Source organism: Desmodus rotundus, chromosome 2, assembly GCF_022682495.2.
Source record: "Desmodus rotundus isolate HL8 chromosome 2, HLdesRot8A.1, whole genome shotgun sequence".
Lineage (NCBI taxonomy): Eukaryota > Metazoa > Chordata > Mammalia > Chiroptera > Phyllostomidae > Desmodus > Desmodus rotundus.
The window spans coordinates 91,187,235-91,211,540 of record NC_071388.1 but is presented as its reverse complement, the minus strand read 5'-3'; the positions used below and the strand labels follow the sequence as shown (position 1 = coordinate 91,211,540).

The window sequence follows — 24,306 nt, the reverse complement described above, 5'->3', positions numbered from 1 at the left end:
ATTTTAAATGATACCTTTGTTGGGTAGAGTAGTCTTAATTGTTGGTCCTTGCTTTTCATCACTTAAATATTTGGTGCCAATTCCTTCTGTCCTGCAAAGTTTCTATTGAGAAATCAGCTGACAGTCTTATGGGAGGTCTCTTCTAGGTAACCGTCTTTATCTTGCTTTTAAGAGTCTCTCTTTGTCTTTAACCTTTGCCATTTTAATTTTGATGTGTGGGTATCTTTGAGTTTATCTTGTTTGGGACTCTCTGTACTTCCTGGACATGTGTATCTTTTTTCTTCATCAGCTTAGGGAAGTTTTCAGCCATTATTTCTTCAAATAGTGTTTTTTTTAATTATTTTTTTAAAAAATTTTATGTATTTATTTTTAGAGAGAGGAAGGGAAGGAGAATGAAAGGGAGAGAAGTATCAATGTGTGGTTGTTAGGGACCACTTTGTGTGGTTTTGGAGACTGTAGGCCCGTGTGAGCAAGGCGTTGCCTGTAAGTCTGGACCAGAAAACTGGGAATGCTGGTGGCAGGCACAACCTGATACTACCACTGAGGGTCCCTGTGGGAAATCAGCCCTGAAGAATACATTGTATCCTTTGAAGCTAACTTTGCTTTGCTATAGCCCTGTTGGTGCAAACCAGATGTTTAAGTTCGAAGCATAAGAAGTGAGCTCCTTATCTTAGGAACCATGCCTTAACAACCACCTGGCACCAGCATGTCTAGCAGACCCTGACCTGAGGCAGATCTCTGTGTTTCTTCAATTGTCATCTACAGATAATATCAGTTTTTTATAACTCTAGCTTTTGGACATTGATTGATGAGCTATGCACATATGCTGTCTATCTCTGCACTTACCAATCCCAATAAAAGCCTTTTTGGAGAAGGTCTCGGGGCATTCTCCATTTTGTGTGGCGAAAGAGGGAATCGCCACCCCTTTTCCTGCTGGCACAACAGACTGTGTCCCAGATGACTTATTCTCATCCGTGGCAGCTGGGGGAGCTCTGCAGGATGGGGCATCCCACATGTGGTTGCCTTTCACACACCCCTAACCAGGGATGCAGCCTGCAATCCAGGCATGTGCCCTGCCTGGAAATCGAACTGGCGACCTTTTGGTTCACAGGCTGGCACTCAATCCACTGATCCACACCAGCTAGGGCTCTTGAAATAGTTTCTTGATATCTTGATCTTTTCCTTCTCCTTCTGGTACCGTTATAATGTGGATGTCGTTGTAATTGACGTGGTCCCAAATGTCCCTTAGACTGTCCTCATTTTTTAAATTCCTTTTTCTTTTTACTGCTCTGATTGGGTGCTTTTCTCTTATTTTGTCTTCCAAATTGCTCATTAGATCTTTGCTTCATCTAGCCTGTTGTTGATTTCTTCTAGTGTATTCTTCATATTGGTTATTATATTCATTTCTGACTGGTTCTTTTTAGTGGTTTCTATGTCTTTCTTTATGCTTGCTCTTTGTTGAAGTTCTCACTAAGTACCTTGAGCATCCTTATAACCATTGTTTTGAACTCTGTAGCTGGTAGCTTACTTGCCTCCATTTCATTTTGTTTTATTTTTTCCTGAGGATTTTTTCTCTTCTTTCATTTGGTGCATGTTTCTTTGTCTCCCCATGTTGCCTGACTCTCTGAATTTGTTTCTGTATATGAGATAGATCTGTTTTGCCTCCCAGTCTTGGCAGGATTGCTTATGTAGTAGGTGTCTTGTGGGGCTCAGTGGCAGAGTCTCCCTGATCACCTAAGCTAGGTGCTCCAGGAATGTCCTTTGTGTCAGTTTTGTGAGCCCTCCTCTTGCAGTTGAGTTTTGATTGTTGGTGGTCTGCCTATGGGTAGGGTTGCCCCTCCAGCTGGCTATGAAGATGGATCCTGGCTACAATGTATGTGCTGCTATGCAGGGCTGACTCTATGGAGCAGAATTCACCTCATCAGTGTCTAGTGCCTGCCAAGATCTCCCTTTGGGCATGGTGCTTATGGAGCTAATTGGGTTGTGCTCTGATGTGGTCTAAATCCCACCACAGGGTGTGTTGGATTTGATGCCACTTGGGAGGACTCCAGTGCAGATCAATGTCAGGTGCTGCCTGTGACCAGCCCTGGGCTATCTCTTTGGAGCTACAAAGTGATCCACAGTTTGTGGCTGCTTTTGATAGACATGGGAGGGGCTAAGCTGTGCACCAAGGCTGGTTTCCACCAGCACTGAGCTGGAAGTAGGTCAGCAAAAGGCACAAGTGTCCCCAAACCCACTTCTACCTGTTAGCTGTCTATTAGGCTCAGTCACTGAAGAGCCTCTGGTGAAATGTGAGAGGTGTGAGGCAGGTTCTCAGTGAGTCACCAGGTAGAGGTGAGTAGTGTTCATCAGACTGATACAGATTCAGACTCCATGCCCGTGCTGGGTCTGTGGCCACTCAGCAATAGTCTCAGAGTACACCAAGGTCGGCTGCCACCTGCTGGGTGCCCAGGGACTTTTGTGGTGGGGTGGGGTCACAGGGTATCCTCAGAATGAAGTCAGCATTATCAGGACCAAAGAGACTAAGATATGGCCCTGTGAGTGGAGGGCTCTGCACAGAAACAGTGGTGCTGGTCTGGAGTGCGAGTGAAAAATGGCCCCACCCAAGAGCCACACAACTCAATTTTTCCCAGAGTCTGCCCATACCTCCTGGAGAATCTTCTGCACCTCAGGACCATGCTGGCCACAGTCCACTGACAAAATTGCAGAGCACAAACTTATCAGGATGGAACTACTGGGAGTTGGGAGGGTGGTGAGGGGGGTTGGAAGTTGGTGGAATGGTGCTGCTCTGGTGTTGGAGAGAGAGGGGCAGGGTGCTGCTGCTCTGGCACAAGCAGTGGCAGGGAAATGGTCCCCATCCCAGAGCCACACAACTCTGTCTCTAACTCCCCCTGAGCTTGGCCTTAGGATCCCTTCAAGAAAGTCTACACCAGCCCTGGCTGGGTGGCTCAGCTGATTGGACGTTGTCCAGTGCACCAAAAGGTTGTGAGCTCACTCCGCAGTCATGGCACATACCTAGGTTGTGGGTTTGATCCCCAGTTGAGGTGCATTCGGGATGCAACTCATCGATGTTTCTCTCTTGTATAGATAATTCTCTCTCTGTCTCTCTTTTCCTTCCTCTCTCTAAAAATCAATAAACATATCCTTGGGTGAAGATTTTTTAAAAGGTCTACTCCACAGGCTCAGGCAGCACTCCTCCATGTGAGCTCGGCAGTGTGGGCAACAGGGGGTCAGGAGGGTGGGGCTAGTGCAGTCCTCCAGGCTGATGCACTATGGAAGGGAATGCTCAACCCAGGAAACATGGCATCTGTGGGGAGTGCTGGACAGGGACTCAGTACAGGGTCCTTGGTGACTGTCCCTTCAGCACCCTCCCTGGAGCCACACACCCTAGTCTGTCCTCCCATGACTCCAGTCTACTGTGATCTGCCATCTCTCTGCCAGAGCCTCAGGTCAGTGGCCAAGAATGAGATTTTGTGCATTGGCTCTTTAAGAGGGCACCTGGGTTTCTAGTTTACTTCCGTTTCTCCCTGGTGGACAGAATCCCTGCTGATTTTCATGGCCAGATGTCATGTGGGTGCCTCTGCTGGCTCAGGTGCTCCAGGCTGGGGAGCCTGGCATGGGGTTGAGACCCTACATTCCTCTAGGGGGGCCTTTGTAGCTGAGATATCCCTCCAGATTCTCAGCTGCCACACGTGGGTGTGGGCCTATCAGTTTTCAGTCTCTGAGCTTCCTACCAGTCTCAACGTGGCTTCTGTAAATCCTTGGTTATAAGACTTTGTTCAGCTAGTCTTCAGTTGGTTGTTCAGGTTCATTGTTATGTAATTTAGTTGTAATTTCAGTTGAGACCTGGAAGGAGGTGAGTGTAACTTCCACCTATTTCTCCATCAGCTTCTTCCTGTATCTTGGATGTTCCTCTTGAAATGGGGATAAGTAGAAGGCTGCAACACCCCAGTTTTCCTCCCTGCCACATCTTGGTCCCTGATCACCTACGTCTGAGTCTGTACAGCTGTCCTCCAACAAATGCCCTAGAAACCCACCCTGTAAGGACTTTCGGAGGGGTTGATTTACGGGCCTGCCCAGCATCCAAATCCCAGCATGTGTTAGAAGAGTTTCCTCCACTCCACTGCCCTGAGTTTTGTGGGAGGGAAGGCTGTCTGTGGATGCCAAAGGGACCAGATACATGACGCATGCTCAGATGGGTGGATGCTCCCACGTGGCATTTTCAATGGTGATTAAATGATACAAAGATGAAGGGAGAGTATAGAAGTTACTAGCAATGGTGATACCGTCCATGGCACTAGTGTCCAGGAGTGACAATATTTAATGGCAGTGGAGGTGGTGGTGGCTGGGGAAACATCCTAACCAAACAATTCCTGTGGCATGGCTGTTGCTATGAATTTTTCCTTTGTTTTAATCCCTAAAGTAGTTTATATTTGTCTTCCTTTTTAAATTTTCCTCCATCCATCTATCCTTCTCCCTTTTGGCAAGCATAAGCTTTATCTCTCTATATATGGGTTTGTTTCTGTTTTGTTTTGTTTATTCATTTTTTAAGGATTCCACAAATAAGTGAAATCATAATGGTCTTTGTCTTTCTCTGACTTACTTCTCTTAACATGATACCACCTAGGTCCGACAATGTTGTCACAAATGGCAAGATTTCATTCTTATTTTTATTGCTGAGTGATATTCCATTGTATATCCATCCATTCACCACATTTTTACCCATTCATCTGTTGAGGGACACATATGGTCCCATATGCTTCCGTATCTGGGCTATTGTAAATGATGCTGCAGTGAACATAGGGGTGCATTTATCTTTTTTAATTAGCATTTTTGTTTTCCTTGGATAAATACCCAGAAATGGTATTGCTGGGTAGTATGGCAGCTCCATTTCTAATTTTTTGAGAATTTCCATACTGTTTTCCAGCCATTGCTATAATTTCCTGCAGTTTAGTTTCCCTTGATTTCTAGTCGTAGTTGGAGTGTAGCAACTCAGATTTGTGAGATACCCAAATCCTACTAATAAATTACTTTTCTGCTTATATTAGCAAGTCGATTTCTGTTGCATGAAGCTAAAAATCTTGCCAGGCCCAACATTCTCTTTCCTTCTCTGTCTACTTCACTCATATCCCACAACTATCTTGGAGCCTCACTGCCCACAGACCTCCTCAAACCACCTCTTAACTCCCAGACTTCACCCTGTTGCCTCCCTCCTTATCCCCCACTTTTTATCTCTTCATTACCCAGGTAAACATTGTCTTTCTTTTCTCTTAAACTCTTCCATTCTGGTGAAGATAGCATCAAAGAGAGGGGGACAAATATAGGATTCCTTTTTGCAAATATTGGAGAGGCTAAAATAAAGCCATGGGCATTTACACCACCTCCACTGTTAATTTTTTGGGCGCATATACAAGCTTCCAGTTAGGTTAATTAAGCGAGGGTGAGTCACTTTGTCCACAAAGGGCAGAAGCAGTCATTTATTCCTGTTTGCCATGGCTTATCTTCATTGCTGTTTAGTGGGAATCCAGAAATACCAGTTCTCAGGATTAATACTGTCCTGGAGTGACATGCAGGCTAGTTGCTCAGGTCTCCAAGCTGCCCTGTGACTGGCACAAAGAAGGAATCTAGCACTGATGAAAAGCAAGCACAAAAGTGATGAAGATTGACCCTTTTAGTCCACAGGGAGTCAGAATAAGATCATGGCTGGTGGGTAGCTCTTCGAAACACGGAAGAAAATCTGCCAACTTCTCAGTTTTACGTAGTGTCAGCCCTGCTTGCTTGACTTGACAGGCAAACGGATGCCTGGACAATGCGTGAGGGAAAACAAAAATGAAAAACCTCTTGCTTCAGTTTTCAATAATTGTCAGGGAGTCATACATGGTCAAACAACTGGACTGTGGAAGTATGACTATGATACTTTAAAATTATTTTTACTGTTGTTGATCAAAGAGGTGTTCCTGTGGGAGGGAGAGTGGAGTAGTACAAATATCCCAAGGAAATGTTGTCAGGAATCTGAGTTATGTTCTGGGCTTCTCTTCAAACTAGTTACACGATTTTGGACAAGTAATTTATTTCACTGGCTCTCAGTTTTCCCTCCTGTTAAGTGAGAAGCGATTGGGTGATTTAAAAGATCCTGTGAGCTCTTAAATTTAAATACAGTTCCCTCTTTTGTGGTTTCGAGAGATAGATTAAATGTTTCTTTTAGTGTTGGAAAAAAAGAACAGAAAAAAATCTCAAAGGCAAGCCCGATTACAATTCTGTAGCTAAGCAGACTTAACAAACAAAATCCTTCAGCCTCTACCATTAGCACTATTAAAATTCTATAGCAACACCTTGAAAATAGGGAGACAGATCTCCAGTACCTGAGATTGATTACCCAATGGCTCTGGGTCAGAAGTAAGGAACAAAACCTATGTCCTGAGATGCACAAGAAGGACTGTCTGCCAGCAGCAAAGCCTCCAACCCCCTGAAGAGCTCAATTACAGAAGAGGAAGAGCTTAATGGGCTGAGAGCATTCCTGAAAGATTTGAAAGATAAAAAGGATGGGAAAGCGGAGACTTAAGATATACAGAAAAAAGGAGCAACAAGAGAGTGGTGGGAATTATAGGTGGTAGCTGCCTAAGGGAAGGCTGAGAACAATGATAAGAACAATGAGCTCCAGGTAAGAAATTGCTTCAAACTTTTTGGTTCAAGTTAGCCTATAAACACAAACACACACAGACAATACTGAAGTACTAAAAATATGGGGTGACCTTTTCAACAAATGTGCTGGAACAATTGGACATCATATGCAAAAACAAAAAAATCTAGTCAGAAACCTTATATCTTTCACAAAAATGAACTCAAAATGGATCATAAGCCTAAATGTAAAATTCAAACCTATAAAACTTCCAAAAGACATTATAGGAGAAAATCTAAGTGACCTTAGATTTGGTGACAACTTTTTATTTTTATTTATTTTTTAAAAGATTTTGTCTATTTTTTAGAGAGTGGGGAAAGGAGGGAGAAAGAGAGGGAGAGAAACATCAATGTGTGGTTGCCTCTCACACGCCCCCAACTGGGGACCTGGCCTGCAGGGCAGGCATGTGCCCTGACTGGGAATCAAACCAGTGACCTTTCAGCAGGACCCTGCCTAACCCACTGAGTAACACCAGTCAGGGTGGTGACAACTTCTTGGATACAATGTCAAAGGCATGACCCATGAGAAAAATCTTAAGTAGTACTTCATTAAATTTTAAAATGTCTCCTCTGTGGGGGGGAAAAATCAGTATTAAGAGAACAAAAAGACAAGCCACAGACAAGGAGAAAATATTTGCAAAACTTGTATCTGATAAAAGACTGGTATCCAAAATCTGTAAACGACTCTCAAAACTCAAGAGTAAGGAAACAAACAATGCAATTGAAAAATGGACAAAAAATTTGAATGGACACCTCACCAAAGAAGATGTATGGCTGCCAAATGAGCACACGAACAGATGCTCAACAACTTGTCATCAGGAAATTGCAAACTGAAACAATGAGCTATCACTCTGCACTTATGAGAACGACTAAAGTCTAAAGCTCTGACAATACCAGGTGCAGATGAAGACGTAGAACAGGGACTCTCATTCACTGCTGTTGCGAACACAAAATGGTACAGTCACTTTGCAAGACAAGTTTCATAGCTCCTTACAAAACTAAACATACTCTTACCATAAGACCCAGGAATTAAGCTCCTTGGTATTCACCCGAATGAGTTGCAAACTTAAATCCACACAAAAATCTGCACGCAATGTTTATAGTGGCTTTATTCCCCTTTCTTTCTGCCTATCCAAGTTTTGTTTATTTATTAGTACCTTTTCAAGCCTCATTTTCTCCAGCAAAACTATCTTTGGGATGAATGAGTTCTCAGAAGTCTGTAGTACTTGGAGAAGTGCTGTCTAATAATAATACAATATGAATCAAGCCTGCTTTTAAATTTTCATTAAAAAAGTAGAAGAACCAGGTGAAGTGAATTTTATTAATACATTTATTTAACCTAATACATCCAGTATATAATACGTAATCAATGAAAATATTAATGATACATTTTATGCTATTTTTTAATACTGCCTTAAAATCTGGTGAGTGTTTTTAAGTCACAGCACATCTCATTTTGTGACTGGCCACATTTCAAGTGCTCCATAGCCCCACGTGGAGAGTGGCTGCCATATTGGACAGCACATACCTACCAAATCCATTATATAATTTAGCACAAGGTTTTCAGGTCCAGGCAGGCAGAAGACGGGTCCTCCACAAAATCAGACCCATAATTGGAGTATGGTCAGCCTGTAACACCCTTATAACATGTTGATGCTCCATTTTCAGAGCCACAGAAAAAAATGTGGGAGGTGACCGCTATGAACATTTCTATTCCCCTCCACCCCCATTCATTATCCCTAGTGTGATAGTGTTCGGAGACAGGGCCTTTGGAAAGCGCTTAGATCACAAGGTTGGAGCATTCATGATGAGATGAGTGCCCTTTATAAGATTAAGAGATGAGAGAGAGCTTGCTTTTCCCCCTGCTCTGAGGGCCAGTGCGGACACAGATAGAAGGCACAGTCTGTGAGCCGGGGGGAAGTCAGTTCTCAGCAAATGCCAGACTTGCTGACACTTTGATCCTGGACTTTCCAGCCTCTAGAACTTGAGAGATATTTTTAAGGCCCCCTGACTATGGTATTCTGTTATAACAGCCTGGGCTGGCTGAGACAGTAACTAGTCAACCAGGGAATGTGGCCATGAGATGATTCTCGCCTCAGCAAGTGCCACCCCAGTTCAGTAAGAGGACATCAGAGGAGGCTTCTCTGCCTCAGTATATAGAGGATACAGGAAGAATACATACGGGACCAGGAGAACTGAGGCTATCACATCACAGTCTTAAATTCTTCTACCAAACTAGTAATGCATATAGCTAGAAGTTACCATTGTTCATGAGAACTGGATAGGCTTTTTGAATCTGGATCCAAGAGGCTGGTAGAACTGGTTCTAGATATACAACTGCTGGTCAATATTAATAAAGCCAAAGATTGTTCCTTGGGCATAGAAAAGTATGTCATTAAAAGATAAATACCTCCATTTAATGAACAAAATAAAGAATTATTTCCAGAGAAACTTTTCACATTCAAAAATCCACGGCAAACAATGAATTCTGTTACTGAAAGTCTCAGAGAAAACATCTTGTTGCAGGCCGGGTAGTTTCTTATTTAAAGGCTCCTTATCACCATCTAGCTCAAATGCAAACATCTGATTATCGCCGCCACCTGTCTGTACAAGAGCGTTCTCATTTCCAACAAACCTGCTTTTATGCCCCTTGTCCTGATCAAAAAAGGTGATTTCCTTCCAGCTTTGCTCCAGCCCTGTGGTTTTTAGAACACCTTGTGTGCCACCGTGAAAATCTACCCCTCTTCGAAGGAATCTCCAGATGCTTTCCCTCCAGGAAAATGAAATGAACCATGATCTTGCCTAACCTGCATCTTTAATTGTTATTTTCATTATTCTTCTTTAAACCAATCACTCCATTCTTTAGTGATAGTTTTTTAATGACAAGTTCATATTTACATTACTGTCTGTCTGCCTGGAAGGCCTGGGTGACTTTTTCTGGTGCTGAGCTCAGCTAATTAGCATGACACATGGTTGGCTACATAGTTCTCCAGGACAGCAGTTTGGTATGGGAGATGCAGTGGCTGACAGGAAAGATTAGGAGGGAAGGCTCCCACTGTAGCTTCCTCCCTTTACCAAAGCCTAAATTTAGAATAGCCTTTCTCCTCCAAGCTGAAGTAAAATTATGGCAAATATAATAACATTTGAAGAGAAAGGGAAAAAAAGATTAAAATTCAACAACAAGAATTGTTTTTTGTAAACCAAATTCTCTGTTGCACTAAAGAGGTGTAGGTGGGAAATGACCCCTTGGGGATGGAGCCCTCTCCAGGACTTGCTCAGGTTAAAGGAAACTGTTCATGGCCAAGCTTCTGCTCTTGAACTTACAGACCTTTATTTTCCAGCATCCTTTAGTGAGTTTGGGTTTGGCTATGGAGGCAAAATTGCTTGACATGAGAGAGTAACCAAAATTTAGAGAGTGGGAAGAAGCTAGCATCTGGGGTGGGTGTTGGCCAAGAAGATGGTGATAAGCCAGGGCCCCCAAAATAGTACCACAATCTTGAAATTTCCCCTGGTGGGGAATAGCTGGTAAGTCGATATGACAGTGTTGCCTAGATTTCCGATTTAATCAGAAATGATGTTCTGCACTTTCCTTACATTACCCCAAACCTTCAGTAAAATTCTGTTACATCCAACAGCATCATATTCATGGTGTTGGAAAGAGGGGCTGCTCGTATTCAACATGGGGCAAAAGGGGCAAAGAAGAGAGGAGGCTATCAGTGGAAACTGAGCAATGGTTGGGACAGATGGGTCAGCAAAATGCCTTCTCTGCAGAAATCAACAGAAATACTGACTGGAGGGAGAGGACAGTGATTTCCAAAGTACATGGGTTCCAAATGGGTCTTCTTTGGATATTACAGAGAGGTCTCAGAAAGCTATAAGATTTGAGAATATCTGGTTCATATTATTGCTTACTGGCATTAAAATACTTGAGTTATCTGTCCGTCTCATGGTTCCCAACTGTATTCCTCAGACTAGTAAAATTTTAGGGACTGCTGAGGTAACCAACTTTTTATTGTGTTATGCAAAGATATTTAAAAAACTAATTATCACCATTATTTAATAAAATAAAGGACATTTTAACACATCTATAGGCTAACTGGAAAGGGCATAATCTCAGAAAATTTTTTTAAAAATTGTCTTTCATAAATTTCTGCCCTTTTTCTTAGCATCTCATGGTTCTGTAGCAAAGTCAAGCAGGTGACCCCAACTGCAAACAGTATCACCTGTGCTGTATTGTGGTAGAGGAACCGGCAGAATACTAAGGGCAAAAAGGCCAAAATGACGGTTAAAAAGCAGTCAATCTATTTCTAAGCAGAACGGCAAGAAACACGAAAGCCTGATGTTAGGACTTACAGATTATTTGAATTTTCTTACCAATGATTTAGGGGAAGCTGGCATCATGGAGAGATCATGGACTTTTTCAGACTTTTATTTGTTCTGAGCCAATCACAGGGCTAGGAACACACCTCATGTGGGATATGTCACTGGTCCACCACACACTGGACAGAAAGAGGTCAATTGCATGGGGCTTGGGGGATAAAAACTGCCCCTCCCACTCGTCTATAATGGAATGGCTCCATGCAGGGCCACTCTGCTCACTTCAGGACACTCGGCCTGAAGGTCATAGGAGGACAGGACAGGGCACCTTAGGATGCAGTGCCACACTGGAGATGGAGCACTTGCTCAGCACACACAGTTGGGACATGTCTGGGAGGGTGATAGGCACATTGGTCCCTCCAGCTCAGAACTACCTGAAGTTACAGCTCCCTGAGTTCTCATCCTAAGTGAGAGTTAGAGAGGGAGGCATACCATGGTATCCCGACAATCAGTTCTTGAATTCCGGGTGCGGGGCAGCGGGGCGTTGGGGAATGCGGGCATGGTATGAGATACATACACAGACGTTTGCATGGGAAGAAGATCCAGAGGCAGGTGGGGAGTTTTCTCTTTTCCCTGTGCCCCAGAGGGTACCAGATTAAAGAAAAAAATCTACTCATGCTTTTCTTATGTTATGCAATCAGAGTATATGTGTCAAAGGGATAGTTGCTGGAAGTCATTTCCTCCCCTTGTCTCACCTCAATTCTTGTTAGAAATAGGTCTAGAATTTTCACACAATTATTCACCTTTTTAAAAATCAAAATCTCAATAGCTCAGGGGACGGCTGCAGTTCCAGTGTCTCTGGCCGGGTCTTCTGGCTTCTCTAAGCAAAGACGTGCGACAAAGGTGCAGAAACTCCGAGTGCACAGAGGTCTGCAGCTTGCGTCCATTCTCACACATTCCCATTTTAGATTCTGAGCGGCTCCCTCTTCCCAATGCGCTATGAAATATCGGCGTCTGGCTGAATCATCCACATGAAATGAGTTTCTTTCCCCCTGGAGATTGGGAAGAGAGTTGCGGTCCTCGCCCCCCGCGACCCTAGAAATAATGACTTTTCCAGAGAAAGGCCCAGTCGGCGGTCTGGACCCGCAAACCGTGCGGGGGAACCAGCCAGAGCCTCGTAAAGCCCAGAAAAGCCAGCGACCAGGCCAGGCGGGGAGGCGCCAAAGGACGCGGAGTTGTTCCCAAGGCCGGTTGCGGAGGACGCGGCAGCTCCCGCTGGGCAGTAATTGCTTTGAATGAGAAAGCGAACTGGGGGCCCCGGTCCCTGAGGTCTCCCGAGGTCAGTTCCCAAAGGACCCAAAGCAGCGACGGGGCTCTGAGATCTGGCAAGTTCCTGGAAGTCGAGCGAGGGCAGCGAGTCTCTTACCTGGCCAGGCTGCCTGATGTAGTTGAAGGCGTAGATGGTCTCGGTGCTGAGGTTCACCACCCCGCTGTAGACGCGATCGAAATCGGCGCCCCTGGCAGGGTCGTGGGGGTCGCGCCGCTGAGCTAGGGCTTGCGCGGGGCTCCCGGCTCCCGCCACCCGCGGGAGCCAGGGCGGCGCGCAGAGCAGCGCGCAGAACAGCGAGAACCACGGGGATCCCGGCATGGTGGGCGCAGCGCCCGGCCGCGAGGCAGAGCCGCCCTAGGGAAGGGCGAGCGCACAGCCGGTCCTTCCAAAGCCCCCCGCGGACCCAGGAGCCGGCTTCTGCGCAGCCCCTTCCACAAGCCCCGCCGGCGAGTGCTGGCAACGCACTGGCGAAGGGCGGATCAAATACTGATGCAACCGCCGGGGGTCTCCACGGGAGGTCACGGGCCGGGAGTGAGGGGGCGCAGGGATACCCAGGCCGTGAGCTGCAGCTTTGCTCTCGGGCTTCGGAGAAGTCCGTTTCCTTTCCCCTTTCTCATTTCTGAGAATGTCCAACTCACCTAGCCAAAATTTCAGCAGACTGTTTCCCCATCAACCTTAAAAAAAAAAAAAAGGCGATGAAGACATTAAAAAGAAATATCCACTAGTCCTGAAAGGTCAACCTGACCAGCCATTGAGCAGGAAATTCAATCCTTTTCAAATAAATGTGCAACCTGGCTGCAAGTAAAGAAATAGAAAGTGACAGAGCTTGTCCTCCAGTCGGCTCTCAGAATGATGGTTATTAACTATCGATTCTCCCTTCTCTAATAGAACCCCTTTTCCAAACACCTGTTTTATTTCCTTATCACCTCCTATTCTCCAAGAAGAGGCTCACGTCATCGTTCTCTCTCTCTCTCTCTCTCTCTCTCTCTCTCTCTCTCACCATACGTGTATGCAAACATGTACGGTCATAAAAAAAATAATATGGTTAAGAGGACAGATTTGAACACTGCCTGAAGTCTGGTCCCGGAAGTTATCAAACACGATTCAGAGTAACTGGATATATGCAGAGGGCATTCTTTCCACCCAAGCTCTTGCCTAATTTACACTCTGTAATGAGTGTCCAGATTCTGAAAGATTCCCTGGGATTCTGTATTGTTTTTCAAAAGAGAGATACACTCCAATATTAAAAAGAAATTTTCTGCTAATAATTAGGCGACTCGATTTAAGCAGTTAAATAGCCAGATAGAAGGTGGGGGGAAAGAGGATATTTTGGAAATCTTTGAAGAACATCAAACAATCACAATTCAGGTGTAGAAGAGGACTCACTGTTTTATTTCAGTTTCAAGTTATTTATAAACAAGAAACACATATAATTGTGTTCAAAATGAAGGAACATTAAAAAAGAAGCCACAAAGAAGAAACAAATCTTAATCAAAGAGTTAAGATTAAGATTAAAATCCTAGCACTTACCATTGAAAGGGAGTTTTGTCTTTTCACCCCACTGAATTCCTAAAATTTATTAAACCTTCAAAAATAAGTGCACTACATTTGTTGTAAAGTTTTATAACGGCACAATCAGAAAATGCTAATGGAAGATTGTGTTAGATGACCACTTATTAGGACAATTTTTACTTAAAAAATGTTCTTGAAAATGAGTGGCATAAGGACAAAAGTACTAATTCAATGAAGAGTGCAGTGGTTAAAGTTTAAAATAGAGCTCACTGTTTTTGAGCTGGTAAGAACAGATACTACACTTGATCTTAGCCAACAGGCCGAGAAGCTATTGGAGCTTGCTGTTTTTAAAGAACATCATAACTTCATCCGGAATTTGAATGACTTTAACTGCTGTATTTAAAATGTCTATGTCTCATTTTAGAATTTAACAAAATTTCATAAACTTGAAGTTTATGAAGCCCTCCGAGGGCAGCCGGCCTGGCCAGTTCAGGCGCTCACTAGAGCTGTAGTATTGTAGAGTCTTACTCAATACTAGAAGGGATGATGAACGGGCTCTTTCACAAGACAACCCCTTCTTTGGGGACAAGCATGTCATTAGAAAGATATTTTCACATTTTAACTGAAATTTGCCTCTCTTCCACTTACTGGCATGTGTTCTGCCCTCTGGAGCCATAGGAATAAACCTAATCCTTCTTCCACATGACAGCCTTGTAGGTATTTGTAGAGAGCTGTGATCCTCAAGGCTTTATCCTGCTTTTAAGCAATGAAATTGGAAACAATTGGAATAGATTATCATAGTACAAAACCCAAAATATTTATTTTAAAGACATTACAGGTGATATCTATACCAGACATTTTGAGTGATATATTACAAATCACTCTATACTATGATGTATCCTAATTCTAGACCAAATTCATTGAATGACTTTAGGTAATTAACCACCCTGGATCACAAGATTGCTGTAAGGTTAAAACAGGGGAGGAGTGTACTTGAAAGTGTATTAGACAGTTTCAAATGCTCACAACTAAATATTATTATTGTAGGACTCCCAGTCCAACAGCTGCTAAAGAGTAAAATATGATCCGTCAGCCAGGTTTTAAAAATATCTACAATGCAAAGTTTCCACTGTGAGAGACTGAAAACACAAACAATGGCCAGGCCATTTATGACAACAGACCTTTGATCTACAACCTCTTCAAGAAATAGCCCAGAACGGTTAGTACTTGCTCAGTGACTGCCAACTTCCCCAATTTTTGTCCCTACTTGCAACTCAAGATCAATAAGAGACGGCCAAATGTGCCCCTCCTGCTTCCCATGTCACCCAGATCTAATCAGAGCATTTCTGGAACTTTCCCCTTTTCCCCACTACCTCGAAAATAGAACTATAATATTAAATGCACACCAGAGGGACTATTTCTAGAGGGCGTAGAGGACTCATCTACAGTATTTGTAATCAGCTTGTGTCTGTCCTGTATAAACTTTTTCTTTTCTACTATGCTTGACGTATATTCCAGATGAATATCTTAACACTGTGTCTGACTCTCTATAGTGCAGAATTCCCCTTGATACAGGAAAAACAATTGGAGTGGAATCTATTAAAGTTCAAATATATTCTACCAAACTGTTAGCCAAACTTCCCCAAAGCTGGAACAAATAAAAGCTCCAAGTCCTTCTCATAATCTGCACTACACCTTGTAACATTCCTGTTCTGCCAGTAAAGAAACCAAATGGACAAGAGTATCGATTTGTTCAAGATCTCAGGGACATCAATACAACTGATGTTCCTCCCTTCCCATTAGTATCTAATGCTAAATACTCTCCTGTCAGCGGTTCTTCCCCAACCACCTGCTTCACTGTAGAGGATTATCACTCTTCCTTGGTGTGTCCCAACACCAGAACAGTCAACATTTTTTTGCCTCACTGGAGAGGACAATAGTCTACATGGACAGGTAGGTCCAAAGAGTTCCCCGAAGCCCTTCTTATTTTCCTAGGTCCTTAATCAAGAATTAAAAGATCCAAATTTCCCTTATGATTCAGTTTTGATATAAGATATGGATGATTTCCTACTTTGTTCAGAGAAGCCTTGTAAAAAGGATTCCACTTACTTGTTCTTAGCCTTAGCAGAAAATGGAAATACAATTTCAAAAAATGTAAATTGCAATTTTGCCAAAATATAATCCATAATTTAAGTCATGACCTTTTTAAAGAGGGGAAGACACTCTCCCACGACAGGCTAGAGACTATTCAAACTTATCCTAGACTCCTCACGCAAGTACAATTGAGATGATGTCTAGGTCTCGCTGGGTATTTCAGACAGTGGGTGCAGATTTTTCTGAGATTGTGACATCTTTTAATGAAATGGCTAAATCTTCAGTAAGAATCTTTTTTTTCCTGAGAGCCCAAGTATTAAGTAAGTCTTCTATTATCCAAAGAAGACTCTTAACAGTCTGTTTCCCTAGACATCCCTGACAACAAAAAATCCTTTTGTCTACTTGTGCATGAATGTTCTGGGAAAACCTTGGGGTTTTAACTCAACTTTGTGGGAAATATCAAAACCCCATCACTGTTGTAGCCTCACTCTCAAGCCAGTTGCAAAGGCTGATACCCCCTTTCTTAGGGCAATACTGCCACTGCAAAATGCATCAATGCTTCTGCTGAATTTATTCTAGGCTCCTTGCTTGACCTTATGGTTCCTCATGCAGTACAGACCTTACTACTGGCTGAAACACACAGCACTTCAGGCAGTCAATTAGCCTCTTAGGAACTTCTGTTGCTCTCTCCCTCTCACATTACTATTAATTGCTGCAAGCCCCCGCACCCTGTTATTCTACTGCCCTTACCATAAGGAGGGGAACCTCACGATTGTCTTACTTCCATTAAGACTCTTCATAATCATCAACCAGGAAATTTCATCTATTGGAAGAGACATTGGATAAAAACTTCTCTTGAAACTCATCAGAAGGGACCTTATCAGGGATAATTAAAAATAAATACATTAGTGAAACTTCAGCAAGTCAACGCTTGATTTGATATTTCAAAACTAAAGAAACTCAGAATTCTGTACAACTGGAAGGCTATGCCAACGTGGCACTTTAAGCTACGGATTCTCAGAGATCCTCTAGAAGCAGCCTATCTTTGGAAATAGCCAGTTGACCCAAGACTTTTGGAATAAGCACATGGCCTCAGGTAATGGACAGCTCCCCCCTAAGACATTGGACCGAGAACGTTGTCGAATTCTTGTTTTGTTTCTGACTTGCTTATTGATAACCACTCTTCTCCTCATTTACTATAGACCACTGGTGTTTTCTACCCCAAGTGGCCTCTTTTCTCTCCCCCTTTTAGTATAATTGTTAGGTCAGAACATGTTCATTCTGACACCATTCATAGGTTATCTTGTGTAGTAGTCTCTGCCCTCAGTCTTACTGTTGGATACGCCACCCATCACTGCACCCTCGCCATATAAACCTCTAGAATATTCTAGTCTTATCAAACTAAATCATAGGGAATTATAACCAATGGTGGTTCTACTTGAACCTACATGGACAAAAGACTTTAAGCACATTAACATGTGATTTTACTAGTTTTCCTTCTCCCAGAAAAAGAACCAATTATTACAATGTATTTATCAAGCCCCAGGTAATTCTAAACTTGAATTTTAAAAACTTTGTAGGGTGATGAGTCAAATACTTGCCACTTGGAAGAGACTAATACAGACCCAAATGTACAAGGCTTTGCTTCTGACTTCATGTTGTGACCGTCTTTTTCATGGATGTCCACGTGCCCCTACAGGTTACTACTTCCTTTGCGGCCAGGACACATGGCCTTGTTTGCCTGAGGCTAATACTTCATGCACTTCAGTAATAGTTTTCCAATACTTGTTTATACCTAGAGACTATAATTCTATAAACAGCCAGGGATATAAATTCAGACTCAGATACAAGCTTCAAAAGGAGGCTACCCTTGATTGCTCAGGTACTCTACCTGGAAGAATTACTGACTGTTTATCCTAACAGTCAGAGCAGCCTTCCTGATGGTGAAAATTACACAAATAGAAAAGGCTGTAAGAATCTTATCATTAACTTTGGCAGGAGTTATTAATGATACTATCTCCTCCCTAGATGGAATACAGATGAGTCTTAAGTCACTGCCATGAGCAGGTAGACAGTTACATTGCTCTTTACTCATTGTTTGCTAGTCATGGTGGTGCCCGTGCCGCTGCCAATACTTCCTGGATTGATGAAACAGTTATGGTAGAATAAGCTATGCATTGTCTCAAGGATAAAGCTACTTGACCCTCTAAATTTGCTCTTCATGACCTATGGGATTTATTCTTTTGGCTCGTGTTGGGCAACTGGGGCTCCTGAACCTGAAGCATCTTATAGGATCCATTAGTTGTTATTGTTTTTGTTATGATGGCCATGATGTTGGTCCATTGCATTCTGCCTAGAGTCTTAAATGCATCTGTGCGCCTGCTCTCTTGTCAGATGATTGCCATGATGATACAACAATATAAAGGTCAAGAAGCTCTCACAATACAGTAGACTATGGAGACAACTGGCAAATCCCCAATGGTGAAGATGTGGATCTCTAGCCTTCCTTGAATTGATCAAATTCTTGCGAGTGAGAGAATGACCAGAAGGAGGGACTGAGAGACTGCATATTCAGATAGACAATAGCCAGACCACATACAAGAATAGAACTTGACCCACAATCCCTGCAGCAGTCAGTCCAGGAAGCCAGATCACAGCCTCTGCAACAATCAGAATGGTCATGTTTGGTCATGGTTGGCAGCTTCCCTGTTCTTTGTTTTTCACGACTAACCAGAGATCCATATGATTTATATCCAAGTTGAGGTATTTTTACATTTAAAAATCAGAAAATACATAAAGAATGATTTATCTCAGTAGTAGTCATGATGAATCTTCCCAATATTAAAAAAAATCAGTATTATAAAAATATAAGCAGTTGTGGAAACAAAAACTATGAACATGAGAATAAACAGAGACTATTCAGAGCTTGATATAGGAAGGATTTCAGCCACCACCATTGGTGTTTAGCAGAGACTCAAAAACAGGAGGGGTGTGGACAAGGTTTATGTAAAGCAAAGAGAAGACTTCAGAGACACTCTGTTTAGAAGATGGAGGTGGGCTAAATAGAAGCAGGGAATCTTATGGTTTGGAAAGCATAAGAGAAAGCTAAATAAAGAGCTTTCCTGAGGTGTAATCAACACATAACAAACCCCACATATTTAACACACACATGTCAACTGTGTTATATATATATATACACATTACCTGTGTATTCACCACCCTCTAAAGTTTCCTTCCTCCTTTAAATCTCTCTCTTACTTCCTCCCTGCTTTCTCTCTTCTCCCAAGCAAGCATTGGTCTGTTTTCCCTCATGATATTAGTTTTCATTTTCTAGAGTCTTGTATAAATAGACCCACCCAGTATGTGTCTTCCTTCTTTCTCCCTTCTCCCACCTCCTCCGCCTCCTCTCTCCGGCTTTTTTCACTCAACATAATTATTTTGTTACATGAATTTTGTTGAGATTCTGCACCTATATTCTTGTGGGGTACTGGTCTGTAGTTTTGTTTTTGGTAATGCCTCTCTTTGGTTCAGCTATCAGGGTAATTTTGGCCTTAGAGAGTGAGTTGAGAACTATTCCTTCTTTAACTTTGTAAGTGTTTGTGTAGAATTAGTGATATTTTTTCCCCCCAAATGTTTTCATGTTTTCAGTAGAATTCACTGCTGAAGCCATCTGGGCCTCTAGTTTTGTTTTTTTTTTTTAAACTGCAATTTTAATTTCTTTACTAGATATAGGGCTATTCAGGTTATCCATTTTTTTTTGAGAAAGCTTGGTAATTTATGTCTTTAAAGGAATTTGTTCACTGTATCTATGTTGTCAAATTTATTGACATAAAGTTGTTCAAAATATTATATTATTCTTTTAGTACCTGTAGAATCTGTCACCTCTTATTTCTGATATTGGTAATTTATATGCAATTTTTTTCCTGATCAGCATGTTTAGAGGTTTATCAATTTAATCACTCTTCTCAAAATTCAGCTATTAGTTGCATTGGTTTTCTCTCTTATTTTTGCTTTTCTATTTTAGTGATTCAGCTTCAAACTTCATTATTTCTTTTCTTCTTACTTTGGATTTAACTTGATCTTCTTTATCTAATTTCTAAAAGTAGAAGCTGATGTCATTGGTTTGAGAACTTTCCTCATGTAGGTGTTTAGGGCTATAAGTTTCTCTTGAAGTACTATTCTCAGTTACATTCCACAAATTATGATCTGCTGTATTTCATTTTCACTCAGTTCAAAATATATTCTACTTTCCATTTTGATTTCTTGTTTGATTAATGGCCTAGTTAGAAGTGTATATTTCCCCCCCAAGTTTTGAGGTACTTGTCAAAAAATTATGCTATTGATTTCTAATTTTATTTCATTGTGGGTAGAGAGCATACCTACTATGAATTGAATGCTTTTTAAAAATATATTTTATTGATTATGCTATTACAGTTGTCCCATATTTTTCTCTACTTTATTCCCCTCTGCCCTGCACTGCCCCTCCCACCAGCATTCCCCCACCTTAGTTCATGTGTATGGGTTGTACATGTAAGTTCTTTGGTTTCTCCATATCGTATACTATTCTTAACCTCCCCTATTTTGTACCCACCATTTATGCTTCTTATTTCCTGTACCTTTTCCCCTATTCTCCTCCCTCCCCTCCCCGCTGATAACCCTCCATGTGATTTCCATTTCTGTTATTCTGTTCCTGTTCTAGTTGTTTGCTTAGTTTGCTTTTGTTTTTAGGTTCAGTTGTTGATAGTTTTGAGTTTGTTGTCATTTTGCTGTTCATATTTTTGATCATCTTCTTTTTCTTAGATAAATCCCTTTAACATTTCATATAATAAGGGCTTGGTGATGATGAACTCCTTTAACTTGACCTTATCTGGGAAGCACTTTATCTGCCCTTCCATTCTAAATGATAGCTTTGCTGGATACAGTAATCTTGGATGTAGGTCCTTGCCTTTCATGACTTGGAATACTACTTTCCAGCCCCTTCTTGCCTATAAGGTTTCTTTTGAGGAATCAGCAGATAGACTTATGGAAACTCCTTTGCAGGTAACTGTCTGCTTTTCTCTTGCTGCTTTTAAGATTCTCTCCTTATCTTTAACCTTGGGTAGTGTAATTTTGATGTGCCTTGGTGTGTGCTTCCTTGGATCCAAGTTCTTTGGGACCCTGAGCTTCCTGGACTTCCTGGAAGTCTATTTCCTTTGCCAGGTTGGGGAAGTTCTCCTTCATTATGTTTTCAAATAAGTTTTCAATTTCTTCTTTTTCCTCTTCTCCTTCAGGCACCCCTGTGATACAGATGTTGGAACATTTAAAGTTGTACTAGAGGTTCCTAAGCCTCTCCTCCTTTTTTCGAATTCTTGTTTCTTCATTCTGTTCTGGTCGAATGTTTATTTCTTCTTTCTGCTCCAAATTGTTGGTTTGAGCCCAGGTTTCCTTCCCTTCACTGTTGGTTCCCTGTACATTTTCCTTTATTTCACTTTATATAGCCTTCACTTCTTCCTTTATTTTGCATCTGTATTCAATCATTTCTGTGAGCATTCTGATTACCAGCATTTTCAACTCTGCGTCTGATAGGTTGGCTATCTTCTCGTCCCTTAAGTCTTTTTCTGGAGCTTTGATCTGTTTTTTCATTTGGGTCATATTTTTTTTTTTTTGTCTCGACACACCTGTTTTGTTGAGGGGCGGAGTCTTGGGTATTTGCCAGGGTGGGACAACCTACTAGGCTCGTTGTGGTGCTGTATGTGGGGGAGGGGTCCAAGAGGGAACAATGGTGCTAGCTCAGCTTTCCGCAGGATTTCAGTCATTTCCTCCGCTACGAACAAGCAAATTGGGCCCTTCCAGTGCTGATTCCTGGGTGGGTGGGTTTGTGTACATTCTAGGACCCTGTGGATCTCTCCAACGAACTGTCCTGTGAGGCCGGGAGTTTCTCCTGCCAAGGCAACCCCCCCACAGATTTTTTTAGTCAGAGATTTTGAGGCTTTATTTCCCTGCACTGAAACCCTGGGTTGTGCCATCTGTCTCGCTCCCCAGTTGCTCCTCCCTGTTTATCCACATGCAACTGTGGGACCACCTGGCTGTGGGACCAGCCTCTGCCTTGCCATGAATTCTCTGTGCTCTGGCTGCCCATCTCTGCCTCTCCCACCAGTCCGAATGAATGTTTCTTCTTTAACTCTTTGGTTTTTGGACTTCTATACCGTTCTATTTTCTGGCAGTTTTGATTATTTTTGTTTTTAAATTTGTTGTTGACCTTCTTTTGGTTGTGTGAGGAGGCAAAGTGTATCTACCTACACCTCCATCTTGGCAGGAAGTTTGAGTTGAATCATTTTGCATTTACCAAAACTTGTTTTATGATATATTTCTCTTCTCTGGCCTGTATGCTACTGTTGACATGCAGTTTACTTTTCCATATAAACCTCCCAGTACATTTTTATTATATTTAAGTAGTCTACAATATTTTAAAGAGATTTAATAATAAGAAAAAGAATCTTACATATTTACCTCCTGTAGCTGTTTCCAGTGCTGTTCATTGTATAGATCCAGATTCCCTTCTGATATCATTTTCCTTCTGCTTCAAGTGCCCACCTACCATTTCTCGTATTGAGGGTCTACTCATGATAAATTCTATAAGTTATATGTGGAAGCATGTTTATTTTATCCTCATTTAAAAATATTTTTGACAATTATAGAATTCTAGGTTGACAGTTTTTTTCCTTCAATATGTTTCAGATGTGCTATTGTGTTCTGTCTTGTAATGCTTCTAACGAGAAATACGATACTATTCTTAGTTTTGTTCCTCTGTAATGTCTTTCCTCTCTGGCTGCTTTTAAGAATTTCTCTCCTTAATCATTGGTTCTAAGCAATTTGATGATTATGTGTGTATGTTATATGCTGTTGAGTTGACTCCAACTCTAGGTGACCCTATGAATGAGTGATGTCCACATGTCCTATTCTCAGCAGCCCTGCTCAGCTCCTGTGGACTCATGCCTATGGCTTCTTTTGTGGAGTCAGTCTGTCTCATTTTTGGTCTTCCTCTTTTCCTGCTGCCTTTTAGATTATTATATACTTGATGTAATTTTCTTCATATTTTTTGTGTTTGGGTTTTTTTGAGCTTCTAGAAGGCAGGTTTGTGGGTAAACAGGCTGTTAGGAGGACTGAATTAATGATGGGATCTCATGGAATTGTCATCAGATTGCTTCAACGTTGTCAATGAAGTGGAAGCAAGGTCACTAAAAGAAGGTACAAAGTTGTCATTTAGGAGGTTAGGAGAATCAGCGGAGCAAGAAACTGTGATATAATCTTCAGGCACCTTGAAGGGCCTACCAGAAATTAGTGATCATGAATATAAAATCTGCTTGGCCAGTTGTTTTTCTCCTTCCAATTGCAGTTGCAAGGGAGCAGGTGCTTACTAAGTGCAGTGTTGGGAGGCCAAGATTGTGGTTTTGTCAAGTGTTGCAGTAAGTCAGTGGGGCAGGGAGTAGAGGATGTACGCAGAGAACAATTGTATCGATTGATCATTGGATATATGCACATCAAACTTCCTTAATCAGAGTGCAAGCTATTAGAAGGCTTTTAAATTTTTTTAAATTAAAAATTTTTATTTTACTTTTTTGCATCTATGTGTTGAACATGTATTTGCTGGGCCATGTACAGGTGTGTCTTAATAGTAGAAAACCAGGGGTTAAAGGAAGTTGTCTTATTGGAGCAAATTCACTGTTTTTGATGATGGCTTTGTGAAGTCCTTAACACAAAGGCCTGCACAGTGCTGCCTGTCCTGGCCCCAGCCTATTAAGGGCAGCCTCCCTCCTGCCGAACTCCCCTGCTCTCTGAACCTCAAATATACTGGACTTTTCCTCATGCTTTGCACTTGTCACACACGTTTGCGTGTGTGACTCCCGCTGCTTTTCAGCTTTTCTGAATAATTCAAATATTTTTATAAGTTTAGTTTCTATTTAATATGCCTACTTCTTAGCACTTGTCACAGTTTTAATTTTACATTTGTGTCATTGATAGTGGTTTGCTAGTATGCTATAAGCTTCCTGTGGACAGGGACCTTGCCTGTTTCTAGACCCTGTTAAATCTAGCAGTCTTTGGCACATTGGTAACAAATATTTTTAAGTAAAGAGGTGAAAGCGAGTAAATGTGGTATGTGAATACTGGTGTGGAGAGCAATATCTTTCTTTTAGACATTCACAAAAAACTGGCTAACGCTACATGCCAACCTCCAAAGCTTTGCCTCAAAACCCGCGTGGGGCACTTGGGACAAAAGCAGGGCACAGGAGGAACTTTCGGTCCCACAGCCCAGGACCAGGGATGGAGGCGCGTGCGCACACTGGCCTTGCCGGAAGTACGCATGGAGTGGGCGGGACTCTGTAACCTAGGCAACA

The 24,306-nt window shown here is 42.1% G+C and overlaps 2 protein-coding genes and 1 pseudogene across 3 annotated transcripts in view; 1 reads left to right on the top strand and 2 right to left on the bottom strand.

Annotated features, from left to right (window-relative positions):
• The window catches only part of SIDT1 (SID1 transmembrane family member 1), a 98,776-nt gene extending 85,482 nt beyond the window's left edge, over positions 1-13,294 (bottom strand). For both annotated transcript variants that reach the window (XM_024577889.3, XM_024577890.3), the window contains exon 1: positions 12,422-13,294. In XM_024577889.3, the coding sequence (XP_024433657.2) occupies positions 12,422-12,643 (222 nt within the window). In that variant the 5' untranslated portion in view covers positions 12,644-13,294. The remainder of the gene's footprint in view (positions 1-12,421) is intronic.
• Positions 1-24,306, top strand: part of SPICE1 (spindle and centriole associated protein 1) — a 108,849-nt gene that overhangs the window by 18,113 nt on the left and 66,430 nt on the right. The gene's annotated exons all lie outside the window — the stretch shown is intronic.
• On the bottom strand, positions 14,071-14,169 carry LOC112320697 (U2 spliceosomal RNA; annotated as a pseudogene).